Raw genomic sequence first — 18840 nt, 5'->3', positions numbered from 1 at the left:
GCCTACCCCACAGCCTGCGTATCAACAACACAGTCGGGTATAATTTCCCCAGAGCCCCCAGGGATCCATCCTCCAAACATTGTACCACTGGCCTTCTTTTTGTCACCACTTCCATCAGCCGCTGTACCGCCCCAGATGACCCTTCATGCGCCCAGCCTTTTAAATGCTGACTCTGGGCTGCAAGAAAATATATTTCAGGGTTAGGCAATGCCAGTCCCCCATCTTCCTTGGGTCGCTGAAGTGTCTCCAGTTTGATACGCGGATGTTGTCTCCCCCATATCAAATTCCTGAACAGAGAGTTGATCTGTCTAAATCTCCCGCGTGGTATCCAAACTGGCGCATTATGAAGAATATACAGCATTTTTGGCATCAAAATCATTTTAATAAAATTCATAAATACGGTATTTAAAAAAAATATTTATTCATCATCTACAGTCCTAATAATTTACAAGAGATTTTATCTGTCGTGTGAGAAACACGAAAAATCAGAAAACAAATATAACTTCACCCTTCCATGAGTATGGTGGTTGTTTATTTTTTTTCAGTACATATGTAAGATTAGAGTTGGAGTGAATAGATCTGTAGGACCTAGTCCAGTGGCCGGATTTGTGGCCATCAGATCGGAGCCTTCCTACCCGCCAGCAGCTGCAGCCCTCTTTTTGATTGGCCGGTCTGGCGTGACATCACATGTGCAGGATACCGCAACTATGATGTCTCGCCGGGTCAGCTAATCAAAAGAAGAGTTGGCGGGTAGGAAGCGGTTCTCAAGGTTCTGGTGGCAACGTGGCTGCTGGACCCGGTCCTGCGAATCGATCAGTACCAACTCTACATTTCTCTTTTTCTATCCACTTACCTGTGATGAAAACAGATCCGTGAATACGCAAAGAATATATTGGAAAAAGGAAAAGACGTTTCAACTGGTGCACAATGGACCAATCATGAATTAAGAAAAAAATCGACAAAAGTACGATACTCCGAATACTGTAGTATAATGCATGCTAAAAATCACAGAAATGTAAACTGACTTACAACGGCAAACTCATCTCGATCCAGTAATCCATCATGATCGATATCACTCAACTCCCAGACCTTGAGGATTAAAGAAAAAAATTACATCAAAAAGACAAAAACTAGTGATGAGCAAACATGATTGGATAAGGCGTTATCTGAGCATGCTCGGGTCCTAACCGAGTGTCTTCTGTGTCCTCAAAAAATATGTTCGAGTCCCCGCGGCTGCATGTCTCACGTGGCTGTTTGTTAGGCAATCCCTACATGTGTTTCAGCTGTCGAACAGCCGCGAGACATACAGCCATGGGGACTCGAACATATTTTTCGAGCACCCCGAAGACACTTGGTTAGCACCCGAGAGCATGCTCAGATAACATCTTATCCGATCATGTTCGCTCATCCCTAATAAAAAAACAAATAAAAACAAGTAAGAAAAAAATAAAAAAAACAAACAACAAAAACAACTCACGCGGCCCAGGACCTCCACAGGCAGCTTGGAATTAAGCAGCACAGGTTTCACCTTGTCCCCAGATAGGAACCCATTCATGGGGCTCAGACTGTCGAATATCGCATCATATTTGGCCTTTTCTTCAGGCTGCCATGTAAAACACAACATAATGAATGTTTCTGCCCTCCATGATACCGAAAATGAGGGCTCATATTAAAGGGGTTTAGCAACAATAATCCCTCTTACACCCCAGCTTTACTCACCCTCCCGGGTCAATCGCTGAGTTTTCCCCACTGCTCCCACTGTCTGTTATTGTCTGCAGCGCCTATGTCATATCAGCAGCGCTGTAGACAATTAGCGAGCTTGGCGAATTGTCAGCACAAGCTGCTCAGAGCCACTGAGCAATGATTGGCAGCAGCGCTGTGAATAATAACAGACAGCAGGAGCAGCAGCAGAGACTCAGTGCGGGACCTGGGGAGGGTGATTAAACCATTTTTTTCTCTAAACAATCTGCAGTCGGGAACAAGGTCCTACATCATCACTGAATGAAGAAACTGCCACAACGCTGGTAGCCAGACCAGTGCTCAAAGGTAATTACTGTGATCTTGGTGCAGAAATGACATGACGGTTCCTCTCAGATCACTGTACAGGTCCTTCTCAAAAAATTAGCATATAGTGTTAAATTTCATTATTTACCATAATGTAATGATTACAATTAAACTTTCATATATTATAGATTCATTATCCACCAACTGAAATTTGTCAGGTCTTTTATTGTTTTAATACTGATGATTTTGGCATACAACTCCTGATAACCCAAAAAACCTGTCTCAATAAATTAGCATATCAAGAAAAGGTTCTCTAAACGACCTATTACCCTAATCTTCTGAATCAACTAATTAACTCTAAACACATGCAAAAGATACCTGAGGCTTTTATAAACTCCCTGCCTGGTTCATTACTCAAAACCCCCATCATGGGTAAGACTAGCGACCTGACAGATGTCAAGAAGGCCATCATTGACACCCTCAAGCAAGAGGGTAAGACCCAGAAAGAAATTTCTCAACAAATAGGCTGTTCCCAGAGTGCTGTATCAAGGCACCTCAATGGTAAGTCTGTTGGAAGGAAACAATGTGGCAGAAAACGCTGTACAACGAGAAGAGGAGACCGGACCCTGAGGAAGATTGTGGAGAAGGACCGATTCCAGACCTTGGGGAACCTGAGGAAGCAGTGGACTGAGTCTGGTGTGGAAACATCCAGAGCCACCGTGCACAGGCGTGTGCAGGAAATGGGCTACAGGTGCCGCATTCCCCAGGTAAAGCCACTTTTGAACCATAAACAGCGGCAGAGGCGCCTGACCTGGGCTACAGAGAAGCAGCACTGGACTGTTGCTAAGTGGTCCCAAGTACTTTTTTCTGATGAAAGCAAATTTTGCATGTCATTCGGAAATCAAGGTGCCAGAGTCTGGAGGAAGACTGGGGAGAAGGAAATGCCAAAATGCCTGAAGTCCAGTGTCAAGTACCCACAGTCAGTGATGGTGTGGGGTGCCATGTCAGCTGCTGGTGTTGGTCCACTGTGTTTCATCAAGGGCAGGGTCAATGCAGCTAGCTATCAGGAGATTTTGGAGCACTTCATGCTTCCATCGGCTGAAATGCTTTATGGAGATGAAGATTTCATTTTTCAGCACGACCTGGCACCTGCTCACAGTGCCAAAACCACTGGTAAATGGTTTACTGACCATGGTATTACTGTGCTCAATTGGCCTGCCAACTCTCCTGACCTGAACCCCATAGAGAATCTGTGGGATATTGTGAAGAGAAAGTTGAGAGACGCAAGACCCAACACTCTGGATGAGCTTAAGGCCGCTATTGAAGCATCCTGGGCCTCCATAACATCTCAGCAGTGTCACAGGCTGATTGCCTCCATGCCACGCCGCATTGAAGCAGTCATTTCTGCCAAAGGATTCCCGACCAAGTATTGAGTGCATAACTGAACATTATTATTTGTTGTTTTTTTTGTTTGTTATTAAAAAACACTTTTATTTGATTGGATGGGTGAAATATGCTAATTTATTGAGACAGGTTTTTTGGGTTATCAGGAGTTGTATGCCAAAATCATCAGTATTAAAACAATAAAAGACCTGACAAATTTCAGTTGGTGGATAATGAATCTATAATATATGAAAGTTTAATTGTAATCATTACATTATGGTAAATAATGAAATTTAACACTATATGCTAATTTTTTGAGAAGGACCTGTACTTCTTTACTGATGAAACGTGCACCTAATCCTATCAAGAGTGATACAGTCTGCAGGGCCATGTATCTAATTGGATCATTTGCAATACAATCAGCTAAGCCATGTACTTAATCCTTTCATGTGCAATACTGAATGATGAACTTCGTAATTACTTTGATCTGAGCCCTGCAGCAGTGATATGACTGCTACACTCAGATCTCCGTAAAGACCAGTGATCCGTCCTCAGCAGCACTGTCCACATCTCGGTAAAACACACTGCAGTCACCAACAAAATGTCTCCGCACTCTGATCCTAAACTTCATCCTCTTATTTTTAAAAAGGCGCAGAAGGGGAGGGGAGAAGTGACATCATACACAAGTGAGTACACCCCACCCACATTTACTGCAGTAATGGGAGCAGGCAGTACAATAAGTTTTCATAGCAAATTTCAGGAGCTGTTGGCCCAAGGGTTCGAAAGTTGAAAATATGAAAACAAATTATTTTTCATATTTTACACCATTAAAAAAAATGTTTGTTTTTTTAAATTAAATCACTAATATTTTACATTTTTTAATTATTGAAAGAAAATGATCATCTACAACATAGATATAAAGGGTACAGAATAGTAAATGCACACATGAAATAAACATGGTGGCGTTGTATCTGGTCATATGATGTTGCCGATAGGACTTACCCTTACAGCCCATGGCGAGTCCACAGCAACTGGAGCAGCTACCAAGGAGGAACCGGACAAATCATGCTGAATGAAAACACACAGAGCACAGCTTACCCAGCGAGTAATAAGAAGCAACTAATACATTATCACTAAACAAGACTTTCTTTACCTGGTACTGCTGCCGAGCATGCGAGGCAAGCAACGGGAATTTAATAGTTCCTCGCAGATCTACATATTATGCATCCTAAAAATCTAGAACCTGTGAGCGGTAAGGGAGTGAGAGCAAAGAAAACAGTCTATAGGAAAGGAAATAGGTGCAGGATAGAAGCTGTGCTCATATATGAGCGTGATGGAAGACATCAGTCTGGATACATGCAGACCTCACACTCAGCCACCATTTGAAAATTTGGCAAGTACTCCTACATTTCACTACCTGAAGCCACTGGAAGAGAAGATCTACATCTAGTTATGGTTTCCTAGGTCTGGGGAAAGATGGTAGGGAAACTGGAGCAAAGAAAACAGGCTATGGGAAAGGAGGAAAGCACATCATGAACAGAAAATAGGTGCAGGATAGAAGCTGTGCTGATATATGAGCTAATGAAGACATCACCTCTGGATACATGCAGACCTCACATCCAGCATCTAATAAGTAATATTATCGCAGGTGTAGGTATCAGCAATAATGAGAGTTCAGCAAAAAGATTTGCAAAACCAAGAACCAGCAGCCACATCGATAGTCCATGACCAACGGAGCATTACACTGCCAACTTTCTATTACCTGCAATGTCGCCAGCAGCTCTTCAGATTAATGGGACCCTCAAGGTCATAATGATACTGAGACGCACGCATGATGTTGCGGGGGGCCTCTACTAATCAGCAGTGCTGGGAATGCTGCAGGTAGGAGGTTTGCAGTGCTCTAGTTTGGTGGCCACAGAATTATCAGCCTGGCCATCGGACCAGCAATAATAACTGGAATACACATCAGGTTCTTACAAATCTCGGCGGCGGCACCACCTTCTTCAGGCTGCTGAGCGACACCTCCATTCCATTTTGAGCACAAGCCACGAGCTGCAAAGCCGCAAAAAATTCCTGGAAAAAAAGAAGAAGAAAATAAAGAGTGTTACAGCGAGACAACGCGACGCACAAATATTTATGGCACGGAGAGTTGGGCATGAGGGTACATAGGTACGGGTTATAAGCACAGACACGTGTACGGCACTTTCAGGAGCTAGAAACTCAAACAAGGCGTTGTGCAGAGAAATAAATCACCGTCCGGGTAATGGAGAAGACACAAAGTGTGTAAACTCAGGAATTCCTGACTTCAGGCCGGAATATAAGTGGCGGCACAGCAGGAGAGAAGGGACGGCTGCACAAGCGCTGGTCTAGTCTCTACAGAAGAAGACTACATGACTAGCAGGAGAAGGGACCTGGATCATCTTTTATGAGCACTATGCCAGTATGAAGGCTATTGTATCAGCCAGAGAGATTTATAAGAGGATCAAACAGAACAGCAAGGAAACAGATGTGTACTGCCAAAATCGGGATAGGCATATAGGGTAAGCAACCATCAAAAGGGTCAGTGGAAAGGGTTCACAACAGGAGATGTCACAGCTCACCTCCTCCTCCTGTGCAATAACTAATATCTCTATATACAGTAGATAACAAAGGATCCACCATACACAATAGGTGATGTCACAGCTCACCTCCTCCTGTACAATGACTGATAACACCTCTATATACAGTAGATAACACAGGATCCACCACTCACAATAGGTGATGTCACAGCTCACCTCCTCCTCCTGTACAATGACTGATAACACCTCTATATACAGTAGATAACACAGGATCCACCACTCACAATAGGTGATGTCACAGCTCACCTCCTCCTCCTGTACAATGACTGATAACACCTCTATATACAGTAGATAACACAGGATCCACCACTCACAATAGGTGATGCCACAGCTCACCTCCTCCTTCCTGCTCAGTCGCCAAAACTTTTTCCACTGAAGTCAGAGACAGTCTATTGCAGTCTATGATAAATGTAGCTGCTGTGATAAATCATCATGGTCAGAAAATAGAATTAAAAAAAAATCTACAATCATAAAAAATACATATCAATATGTGTCTTTAATGATAAAAATAATAATATGGATGATACATTTATTAATGCAAATGGATCATTGTTATGTGGTCCGGCTGCTTTCTACGCTACTCGCTTTTTTCCTTACCCCAGGACATCGTCAATCTGGCCGTCATTCACACCTATACATGGTCCGATGCTGGAATCTGCCCGTGGGGCTTCTGCCCTGTGTCAGCCTGCGTTATCTGCTATTCAAGGGGGTAAACATCCCGCTGAGATACTTTTTGGAAAGTCCCAGTGTTATTGTATAGACCAGGAGGATGGCACATGATACAAGCGTGCCGAGATGCCACATGGTTTTTCATAGTCAGGACTTAGGAATATGAGAAAAAGTCTGTTGTGTAGTCATAAATCCTCAGTAAACTTTTTTTTTTCTGCGCAGAAAATAGATAAAATCTGCAGATAAAATCCACAGCAAATCCGCCATGTGTGAACGCAACCCAAATTAGATTTACCTCCCAAAGACAGAAAACTTTATCAATCGGCTTCACCCTGTGCTGTGATAGCATCCGTACTTGCTATATTGGCTGATGTACATGAGAACCTATTGGGCATTGCTGAATTTAAAGGGATTGTCCACAATGTATTTTTAAGATGCAGCATCAGGTGAGAAAAGCAGCTCGAAAGGTGGCTAAATCGTAAGCCAATGCTGCGCTCCAGCAATCCTTGCCAGCCTCAGCGCAGCGCTGACAATATCTACTGGAAAGAGCTTGTAAGCGCGGTGCATGTGGGGCCACCACTTATAGACTGCAGCTGTGGCCGGTTTCCAAGGTAAAAAGCCATAATCAATAAACGAAAAAAAAAATTCCCTTGAGGAAGGAATATTATTAACAAATAAATCGCAAAGATGGCTGCCATAGCAATGCAGAAAACCTCGCTTATACCATACCTGCTTATTTAAATATCCTTTGCTTTCTGTATCCGCCAAATCCCAAATCTGTGTAAAGAGAAAGTTCAGAGAGGTCAGCGGCAGGGAAAATGACTCACAGGAAGGCAATGATACAGCACAGAGTTTCCTTCTAGGTCAGCCTAAAATCTGCTTAAATCAGAAATAATAGCAACATAATATTCATTTCCCTAGAATTTCAGAAAAATTAAAAAAAAAAAAAAGACTGCCCCATTGAAGAAGCCTTGGCGAAACACACATCAGAGGTAACACTCATCATGTATTTTTGAGGTTTTGATAATGACTTTCACTTTGTTTATTTTGTTATTATCTTAGAGTGTACGGTGGGGAACAAATGACCCGGGAGGGATAAATTTACATTAAAGAGCAAAAAGGGAAGAACCACATTAGATAATCCCTCTATAACAGGCCATAAAACGTAGCTTTGAAGTATTATGATTAAACTTAAAACGGGGTGAGGGTAAAATTCTGTCCCTGATCTGCTTATATTAAAGGTACTAAGTATACAAGCAGCGGCATAAATTGACAGATGATAGCACCGCGGGGTGTTCTCCCTATATGGCAGCATAGAACATTCATATTAGAGCACACGTCCCTCCAACAGGTTTCACCGCAAACGTGGCATCATCAGGGGATACTCTTTTCTGTTATTATTTTTTAGGGGAATTCTGCTTATTACACTGATTTTTCCTATCAATATTGCTTATTTAGGTCTTATTTAGTTTTATATTTACTTACCAGCATTTATAGTCACTTTGGATGGTCATACTATTGCTTTTTTAAATGCCCAACCTACCTTCAACACACAGTATACTATAACATACTTGGTTATTGCTAACTAAGGACATTCATTTTCATTTTTGCTCTTTCGTTTTTTCTCGCCTTCTTTCAAGTTTTTTGTTTGTTTGTTTTTTTAAGTTTCCTTGTTTTCTTGTAGTCTTGAACGATAGCGGTAACTTTTCTATGCAATGTGCTGAAGAGCAGGGGCAATAAAAAATTCCAATGGTTTGTGTTGTCATTTTCTGAATAATGTGTTTTTTTTTTTTTTTTTATTTTCCAACTATAGAGCTGATGCCTTTATTGATACAATTTTGCCATCTTTTAAGTAACACTGTAGGATTTTGGGGACTAATCGTAGATCACGACATGCCGCAGCGTCACTTGCCTTGCCCAGCACCAAATCGGGCAACCCCGACTTCTTCAGGAACAGAGCAGCATCTCCAGCCAAGACTTTTCCAGAGTTTATCGACTCAACCTGAAAAAAAAAAAAAGATGCAGTGGAGAAGTTAAAATACATTTCTCGCCAAATCACCTTAAAAAAATGCATAAAATATGTGTAACGCAAATATTTACGGAAAAGCAAAAAACAAACAAACAAGCACATACGCCCTACAGCAAGTAAATCATTAAATGGCACATGTAAATAACATAGTGTAAGCATAAAGGCCATCCCACCACGACAAGGTGTACCCATCGGGACGGTCCTAACCAGTCTTTAATATTAACCCTTTACCATGGATCAAAAGACTTCAATGTGAATAAGGGCAGAGCAGGACAGACACAGATCCGTGCAAAGCTGTACAGCTCACCCGTCAATTAGAGCCCCAAATTTCCCCCATACACATAGCTCTTGCTTGTGTTTCCAATGGGGGAAAGGGGAGGAGAAATAAGTCTGGGGCAGGTATTAATTTCCTGCCGGAATAAAGGATCAGGCATGCTGAAATCCAACATGCCTGACCCTTCTTTCCCGTCAACATCTGCCATTGGAGAAGTGATGACGCCCTATACACAATAAATAGTCGCCAATTACACCAAAATAGGCAGCGTCAATAAACTTTCTTCTAAAGTGCATGGAAATCTTTACTCATGTTAGGATATCGCTGATTATGAATATTGCAAATATCTTAAGACCCATTTAGACGAGCCAATAATCAGAAACGAGTGTTCATCAGGCCAACTGTTTTCCAATTCTTGGATTGTGGAAGCAAAGCGGCAACGAACAAGCAACAATTTATAAATCCCTTAATTAAGGGATTTGTTTTCTTGTAAAAAAAAAAAAAAAAAAAAAAAAAAAATGAAATTATTATTATATTAAATTTTATTAAATTATACTATTACTATTTTATTTTAGTATATTAAATAATATATTATTAAACTATGTATTTATATTATAATTTATAATTATATTATATAATTATAAATTATATATATCGTTAAATTATTAAAATATTTTATTATATTATTAATTTTATTAAAATTAATTTAATTTAATCGTCCCAGTCTATTTGCCTGGCTTCAGCTGCAGAGATATCAGAACACACTCATTTGGAGAACAGATGATGGGTCAGCCCGTCTTCTCCTCTGCGTTTTGGGCTTATCAGAACCATCTCCTGCAGCAGCATATCGCCAGAGTTAGTGAGACGCAGGTGCTGACCTATCACTGCCATCATCTGTACTTTAAATATGTACCTTCTGACATTAGTGCAGCTAAAAAGTAATTTGCAAAGTTTCCTAACTTTCCATGCTGGAAAAATAAATTGTAAAAAAAAAAAAAAAAGTCCCCGCAGCTTTTCTGGCAGATGATGGCTGATTTAATCGGCCATCATGTGCCTTTAACAGCCGCAGGAGGACAGGAGCTGGAGGCTGTTAACCTGTTAAATGCTGCTGTCAAGCTCTGACAGTGGAATGTAACACACGCCAGAAAAATGTGAACGTTGTGGGTCTTGGAAAATGCGGGTAAAAGCGGAAGAAAAAAAATTGTTAGTTCACAACGTTTTTTTCCATGATGCATTTACCCAATTAATGTGATATAAGTTGTGCACGTAACGAACCTGGAGGAAGAATTTCTCATACACGGCATTGTTACTCGGGACCTGAAAGAAAATTAAAATTCAGATGTAACCAGGAAATGGCTGAAGGGCAAATTAAACATAATTAAGTGAATCTCCATCTTGGTCTAACACAGGATATAACATTTAGAACTGCGCCGTCTACCACATCTGTAATGTCTTACTTTATACATTGTTGTTTCCTGGAAACCATCAGCAATGCTCTGGCTCTATTTTCATTACAATTATGGTTTCTCATCTTCATAGTTAGTTATTGCCCTATAGAACTTGCAAATACAAGCAATTTTGCAATTTCCTGCTTTTTAAATTTTTCACCTGTCCTTGAGATATTAACTTACTGTGCTTATAGCTCGTTGCCTTGGAGACAGACCACCGCTGCTAGACAGCAGAACATGTGCAGTGCCTACGTGTTCTTTTCTGTTGAGCTTGTAAGCACTGTTTATCAGAGGAACGCGCCTGGAGCTTGTAAGCACGGTTTTGAAGCCGGCCAGGACCGCTATAGCGCACTGTTACCTCCTAATCCCTTTCAGATTCATAGCAGTGCTTACAAGCCAGACAGTAGTGGTGGTCGGTCTCCTAGGCAACAAAGTTGCCAAGAAAAGAAAAAGAATTAACATCTAAAAAAAAGTTGCAGTGTTCCCCAACACAGGGCTGCGGAATGGGTAAGTCAAACCTCCGACACCACAGCACTGGTCACTACTGAGCATGTGCATAAAGTGCAGCACAGGTTCATCTGCTCTACACGTACCCACAATCCAGAAAAAGGAGAGTATAACCTGGTTGTATTACCAGATATATTCCAGAATGCAAGAAGTTTACTTGTCAGGTGCTTGGGAAAGTTGTGTGTACAAGTGTATTAGTTCATTATCCAGAAAAGTACTTGATCTCTGAATGAGGCCTAAATGAGAAGTATGCCAAAATATACAGTGGCTTGTGAAAGTATTCACCCCCTTGGCTTTTTACCTACGGTATTTTGTTACATTACAACCTGTGTCCTCTTTTTGAGTTTGCCAATGGAGGAAGGTGCTGTGGTCAGATGAGACCAAAATTTAACTTTTTGGTCACCAAGGTAAACGCTATGTCTGGTGCCAAACCAACACAGTTCATCACTAGAGAGGAGCGAATATCTTCGGCTCCCTCCTTATTCGGCAACCTATAGAGCTTACCGAATAAGCAACATCGGGAACACGGCTAACTGGAGCGCTCCGATAATCAGGCGTCCGGCGCCGCAGCTGCATGTGTCGCAGCTGTGACAGTCACAACAAATGCATGGACAGCCTGTTTGCTGGGCTCTCCATGCATGTGTTGTGCCTGTCACGCAGCCGCGACACATGCAGCTGCGGCTCTGAACAGATGATTATCGGAGCGCTCCAGTTAGCCGGGTTCCCGATGCAGCTTATTCGGTAAGCGCTATAGGTTGCCGAATAAGGAGGGAGCTGAAGATATTCCCTCATCTCTACTCAGCACCCGAAGAACACCATCCCCACAGTGAAACATGGTGGTTGCAGAATCATGCTGTGGGAATGTTTTTTCGTTAGCAGGGACAGGGAAAATGGCCTGAGTCGAGGGAAAGATAGATGGTGCGAAATACAGGGATATTCTTGAGGAAAACCTGTTTCAGTCTGTCAGTGATTTCAGACTGGGACGGAAGTTCATCTTCCAATAAGACAATGGCCCAAAGCATACAGCTAAAGCAACACTTGAATGGTTTAAAGGGGAAATGTGTAAATGTTTTGATGTGGCCTAGTCAAAGCCCAGACCTAAATCCAATTGAGAATTTGTGGTCAGACTTGAAGATAGATAGTTTCCTCTGGTGAGCAGCAAATTTGAAAGGAGCTGGAGCAGTTTTGCCTTGAAGAATGGTCAAAAATCCCATTGGCCAGATGCGAAAACATCATAGAGACTTATCCAAAGTGACATGCAGCTGTAATGGCCGCAAAAGGAGGCTCTACAAAGTACTGACTTTAGGGGGATGAATAGTTATGCACACTGAAATTTTGAGTTATGTCCTATTTGTTGTTTGCTTCACAATAAAAAGAAAACCAAATCTGCACAGCTGTACAGTGCTGCTCACCATTACTGGCACCCCTTAATTTTTTTCATAGACTGTACAGCAGGGGTGTCAAACTGCATTCCTCGAGGGCTGCAAACGGGTTAGGTTTTCAGGATTTCCTTGAACTGCACAGGTGATAATTTAATCACCAACTCATTTGTGCAGGTGATTAAATTATCACCTGTGCAGTACAAGGAAATCCTGAAAACATGACCTGTTTGCAGCCCTCGAGGAATGCAGTTTGACAGCCCTGCTGTGCAGTATCTTCAGAAATAAATGGAAAAGTAGCAACGTTATACCCTAACAATTTTTTTTGTGGTCCAAAGTAATGCAACAATAAAACATTGTTTTTCAACTTACATGTTGCTATTTCAAGGAAGAAACAGAATAAACAGCATGTGCAGCACTAAAGGCACCCCTAATAAATACTTGGTTGCCCACCCTTTGGCATTGATTACAGCCTCCAAACGTTTCTATAGCATCTATAAGCTTCTTGCACTTCTCTGCTGTTATTTTCTCCCACTCTTCCTTTGCAGTTTGTTCAAGCTCTTGAACATTTGCAGGGTTCTTTTTCCCAATGGCAGATTTCAGCTCATCCCAAAGATTTTCAATGCGATTGAGGTCAGGACCCATAGATGGTCATTTTAAAACAGTCCATTTTTTCTTTTTCAACCATTTCTATGTACATTTGGATGTGTGCTATGCATCATTGTCTTGCTGGAGGACCCATGATCTTCGACTCAAACCAAGTTGTCTTACACCGAATAGGAATTTCACTCTAAAATCTCTTAATAATGCTCTGATTTCATGATTCCAGTGATATGGTCAAGGCCTCCAGTACCAGACGAAGGAAAGCGAACCCACAGCATTATGGATCTTCCACCATGCTTAACTGTTGGTAGGGTGTTCTTTTCCTTATAAGCTTCATTGCGTCGTCTGTGAACAAACTGTTGATTTGCATTGCAAACAAGTTCTACTTATGTTTCATCTGTCCACAGAATATTTTCCCAGAACGAATGTGGTTGGTCAAGGTGCACTTTGGCAAAGGTCAGTCGTTCCTTTTTATGTCTTTTTCTTCAGCAATAGTTTCTTCCTTTGCCTTTGCCCATAAAGCTCTGCTTGATTTAGTGTGTGGCATATGGTACTTGTTTTGTCAAAACCATAACCCCCCCAGACGAAGGCTTCAGGAAAATGGCCACCGGAGGCAGCCCGAGTGCAGATCGAGTGCCGCCGAGATCTCAATCTGCACACGTGGGGCCTCCGGCGGCCATTATCTTGAAGCCTCTGGCGGCCCTCTGCCTCAGGAAGATGTGGCGTCGCCACATTTCTGCCGCTGGCATCCTGAGGAAGGGACCCTGCTCCATTCTCTCTCACACCGACAACACCAGATACGCAGCACCGCACCCCGGGACTGCAGCATTGCCCCATTTCTGCCACCGCCAACTTCCTGAAAAAGGGACCATGCCTTCTGTGACCCCGCTGTACTACTGCCGGCCCTTAGGTAAGATACCTTAAATTCGGACAATAAGACGGATTCCCATCTTATAAAAATCTTTTTTCTGCTATTTTCCACCTCAAAATTCGGGATGCGCCTTATGGTCCGATGCATCTTATAGTCCGAAAAATACGATATATTATTTTTAATCAGTTGCTCTTTTGTATTTAACACAAGTGCTCTATGCAAAAAAACTGTTTCACTTGATTCATTTTTTCAGGATTATCAGGCTATCAGGTCTCATGACCCGAGTCACGCTGCCATAATCCGGCACACTGTTATGCCGCAGGCAGCAATCGCCTCCTTCTGTTAATGATTACTATGCAGGTGAACACCCAAACAACAACTACCGGTAATAACACAGTATATATGCTGCTGTAAAATGGGTTATAAAAGGGGATGACGTGGAGGTGGTGAGAGGACAGACAACTGGAAAGAATATTATAGTGAAATAATCGGGATGTACTTATGTACACCCCCTTTAAGAGACCTCAGTCCCTGACTGCCGGGGTACAGAGCAAGAAGGTACCTGGGTATGAGAGGTAAAATTCATGGAGGCTAAAAGGGCGGATGGGGACCAGGGGTCTTCAGAGGGGCCGTTTTTAAGGATCTTAAGAGGGGTACTTATTAAATAACGTGACAGTTAAGCAAAAATGTGCCAGAAACCAGTTGGGGATGAACCGGATTTCCTGTAAAACCGGAGGAAAACATCTCGCTACCAGGAAATCAATGAAGGAAAGATGGAGTAAAGCTAAACAAGAGAGGTCTGCTGACTTCGGACTGGAGGGAAAAGCAGGATGTGAACAGCACGAACGCTCACACTATTATGGGGGGAGAACGGCTATGACCAGATGAGAGACCGCCACTTTGCTCAAATGGGTGACCCCCAGTGTCATTACCTGTTAATAGGTGATAACTTGCAATCTTGGTCCACTGACACTGAAGGTCTATCCTTAAAGCAGTGCTCCCCAACTCCGGTCCTCAAGAGCCACCAACAGGTCATGTTTTCAGTATTTCCTTAGTATTACACAGGTGATAATTTCATCACCTGTGTAATAATAAGGAAATACTGAAAACATGACCTGTTGGTGGCTCTCGAGGACCGGATTTGGGGAACACTGCTTTAAAGGGTTATTCCATGGGTGCTGGTAAATACAATCAATTTTGCAATTTACTGCTTGTTAAAAATTTGCAGCCGTTCTTGAGTTATTAAACCATTTATTTTGTTTACATATTGTTGCCTTGGAGACCGACCACCACTGCCAGGCAGATGAACATGTGCAGTGCCTCCTACAAGCGTATACGCATCATTCTGAGGAAAGACAGGGATCGCAGGAGCGCACTATTAGGCTGTGTGCACACGATGCTGATTTTTCGCGATACAAACGCTATAAAACCGCAAAAAAACAGCATACGTTATGCATCCCATCATTTAGAATGAATTCCGCATTTTTTGTGCACATAATGATTTGGTTTCCACAAAAAAAACGCATCGCAGTAAAAAAAATGCAGCATGTTCATTAATTTTGCAGATTTTTCGTGGATTTCCCACTATATAATGCATTGGGAAATTTCCGGAAAAATCCGCAAAAAAAACGCACCAGAAATGTGGAAAAAACGCGCAAAAACGCATACAGATTTCTTGCAGAAAATTTCAGAATTTTCTCAGGAAATCTCTGCAAGAAATCCTGAGGCTATGTGCACACGTTCAGGATTTCTTGCAGAAAATTCCTGAGAAAAACCTGAAATTTTCTGCAAGAAATCTGCATGCGTTTTTTGCACGTTTTTTTCCGGACACTTCCCAATGCATTTTATAGTGGGAAATCCACACAAAAAAAAACGCAAAATTAATGAACATGCTTTTTTACCGCAATGTTTTTTCGCGGAAAAAAACGCATCATGTGCACAAAACATGCGGAATTCATTCTAAATGATGGGATGCATATTGTATGCTGTTTTTTTTGCGGTTTTATAGCGTTTTTATCGCGAAAAAAACGTGAAAAATCATCAACGTGTGTACACAGCTGAGCATGTGCACATAGCCTTACGTCCTAATCCTAGCTAGCTAGTGCAGCGCTTACAAGTTTAGACAACGGCAGCTGTGGTCAGTCGCCTAGGCAATGAACAAAAGAAAAAAGTGTTAGTATCTCAAGAACGGTCGAAAATTTTAGTAAGCAGTAAATGGCAAAAATGCTTGTTTTTTTAAAAGCATTACCTGGCATTTATGAAGATGAAAATAACCTTTTAACCAATTTTATTATTTACGGCTCTGTACGTTTTTTGTTTTTTTTACAACAGATATATTAAAGGGGGTGACCCAACTTTTGTTTCCCTTTTTGCTAAACAAATAAGTAAACCATACGTACCTGTTCTTTTCCTGCACATCTAGCGATGATCTTCTGGTGGTCCTCCGAGTCAAGATGTGACCACTGCAGCCAAGAGGTGGCCGACAAGAGCCGTCCTACTGGAATCACCAGTCAGCCATAGGAGTCACTACGCATGGAGCGCAAGTAACTGCTGCATCCACTGATTGTTTACAAGCAGCTGTCATGTGACCACTGCAGCCAATCGGTGGCCTCAGCGATGATGTCATTAGTACGTGTGGAGTGGTCACCGGTAAACAAAACACCAGGAGGATCAACTGAGCATCAATGCAAGATTAAGACAAAAATATAATGATGAATGGGGCGGTTTTTTTGGCCTTTTTTTTTTTAGAACATTTGGAATTATATAAATAAAACGTAAAAGAAAAGAGAAAAAGCTGGACAACCCCTTTAAGAAATCAAGACGCAAATAATAACAAAATATATCAATAATGCCGTTAAGAGTAGTAGATTATGTTAGAGAGAAAATTTATAGATAAATCAAAACTTCTGAACCATTTAAAAAAAAAAAAAAAAAGATGAAATTAACATTATTGTGGGAGATTTCACAACATTCCCGGAAGCTCCGTCTCGTTTCCGAGCCCCCACAAGAGGCCAAATGTGACTTTACAAGCAGATGTGAGGAGCGACTACTTTCAGTTTTCATAACTGCCAAACTTCTGGGAAGAGACACACCCGAAATGTGGGCGTCATGTAAGGAAAGATGGGACAACCAGCGGAATTCTGGGCGACGTCTGCATTATTCCTCATTTAGAGGTCGGCTTTTCTTTTATCATATGTCACCAATTTTGATCAGTTATTCATCCCCATCAGTGTTTTCTCACACTTGCTTTATTTTGTTCGGAGGTGCTGGTCAGTTTTTTTTGTAGTATATTATTGGAGGTTTGCGACGGACTCCTTTCTTTCTCACGCTGCGAGTGGTGACATCAGTAAGGTTACCACAGTTCATAGGCCGGCTCACCGTGAGAACTACGGCAACCTTAATTATGACACCGCTCGTCACAACAGCCGCGTTCTCGCGCTACTCTCAGTGTGTCCCGGCCGCCGTGCTGAGCGGTCACATTACTGAAGTCACCGCTCAGCACAGCATCCGGATGTAGCAGAGTTGGGGATCGTCGTGGGATGGATTTACGGCGGACCACAATGGGTATTAGTGGGTCAGGAGTGCTTTTTACAATTAAAGAACTTTTCTCTGTGAGTGTTCATTACTTTTGACTAGTGGGTTAGTAATGGGGGTGTCTGACAAAAGCCTCTCCATCACTAACACCTGGGTTTGATGTCAGCAGACAATACACAGCCGACATCAACCTCAAAACCATTACCCAGTTTGACAATGCATCAGGGCAAGCGGGAAGAGCAGAGGCTAAGACCTAGAATTGCCGTATCCAATGGATGCGCCATTTCTGGGACGCTGGTGGCTCCAATATCCATAGCCCCTACTCAGCCTATTAATATCAGCCCGCTACTGTCTGCTTAACCTTTGCAAGCTATTAAAAATAGAGGGGGGTCATTATTTCGGGGGTCCCCCCTTTTGAATAACCTGTAAAGGTTATACAGACAGGTGTGAGCTGATATTAATGGCCTGGGAATCTTTATGGATATTTGCCCCTTCCCAAAATTATAACACCAACCCCCAGCTGTCTGCTTTCCCTAAGATGGTTAATAAAAAATAAGGGGGGCACCCACAATTTTTTTTAGTTTATTTAATTATTAGATAAATATAAGTACAGAGAAGTACATACACAAAGCACTGATATATATGTCTCACTGACGGTGTCACACGGACGGCACACGCGCACATATGTAGGACACATGGATGGTGTCACACGGACGGCACACGCGCACATATGTAGGACACATGGATGGTGTCACACGGACGGCACACGCGCACATATGTAGGACACATGGATGGTGTCACACGGACGGCACACGCGTACATATGTAGGACACATGGATGGTGTCACACGGACGGCACACGCGTACATATGTAGGACACATGGATGGTGTCACACGGACGGCACACGCGTACATATGTAGGACACATGGATGGTGTTACACGGACGGCACACGCGTACATATGTAGGACACATGGATGGTGTCACATGGACACAGACCACGCACCTCACTGGTACTGGTTCACAGATAGTGAAGGAGGCCCAAAGCTGTTCTTAGTTAGTGCTGGATCCTGGATCCTACCTGCCCTTTACATTTTTAGGCTTTTAGTTCGGGAGAGGCATGACATTAAGCTGGGAGAGCTCTCGTAAATTGGCCAATTTATGCGCCAAGTACCTTCATATTTTTACGTATACTCCATATAGCAGTAATGCAGTCCAGATGTCACATACTCAATGTCTGCATACATCTGAGCGCTCACAGAGTGCTGCTGTATGCTTTTCTTTGTATATTATGCAGTCAGAGCAGCGTGCACTTGTTCACATTTGCTTTATTCTGTTCGGAGGTGCTGGTCAGTTTCTTTTTGTAGTAGCCGCCTGCGAACAGTCAGTGAAGAAGGAACAGCATTAGGATGCCAGGAGGGACCTGTCCGAGTCTCTAAAGGACCCAAAGACTTGCATTGGAGGGTTTCATCCATAGCTCAGAACAAAAAGTAGGAAGGTCTCTTTTTTTAATAAGGACACTC

General features: G+C 42.3%; 1 protein-coding gene across 2 annotated transcripts in view; it reads right to left on the bottom strand.

Moving 5' to 3' along the window:
* Positions 1 to 18840, bottom strand: part of EPS15 (epidermal growth factor receptor pathway substrate 15) — an 80511-nt gene that overhangs the window by 47768 nt on the left and 13903 nt on the right. For both annotated transcript variants that reach the window (XM_069737924.1, XM_069737925.1), the window contains exons 2-8: positions 10253 to 10294; positions 8587 to 8676; positions 7404 to 7451; positions 5365 to 5460; positions 4390 to 4455; positions 1478 to 1603; positions 1030 to 1089 (exon numbers count right to left, since the gene is read on the bottom strand). In XM_069737924.1, coding sequence (XP_069594025.1) covers positions 1030 to 1089; positions 1478 to 1603; positions 4390 to 4455; positions 5365 to 5460; positions 7404 to 7451; positions 8587 to 8676; positions 10253 to 10294 — 528 coding nt within the window. The remainder of the gene's footprint in view (positions 1 to 1029; positions 1090 to 1477; positions 1604 to 4389; positions 4456 to 5364; positions 5461 to 7403; positions 7452 to 8586; positions 8677 to 10252; positions 10295 to 18840) is intronic.

This window comes from Ranitomeya imitator, chromosome 8 (genome assembly GCF_032444005.1).
Source record: "Ranitomeya imitator isolate aRanImi1 chromosome 8, aRanImi1.pri, whole genome shotgun sequence".
Classification (NCBI taxonomy): domain Eukaryota; kingdom Metazoa; phylum Chordata; class Amphibia; order Anura; family Dendrobatidae; genus Ranitomeya; species Ranitomeya imitator.
This window is presented reverse-complemented; position numbering and strand designations above follow the sequence as displayed.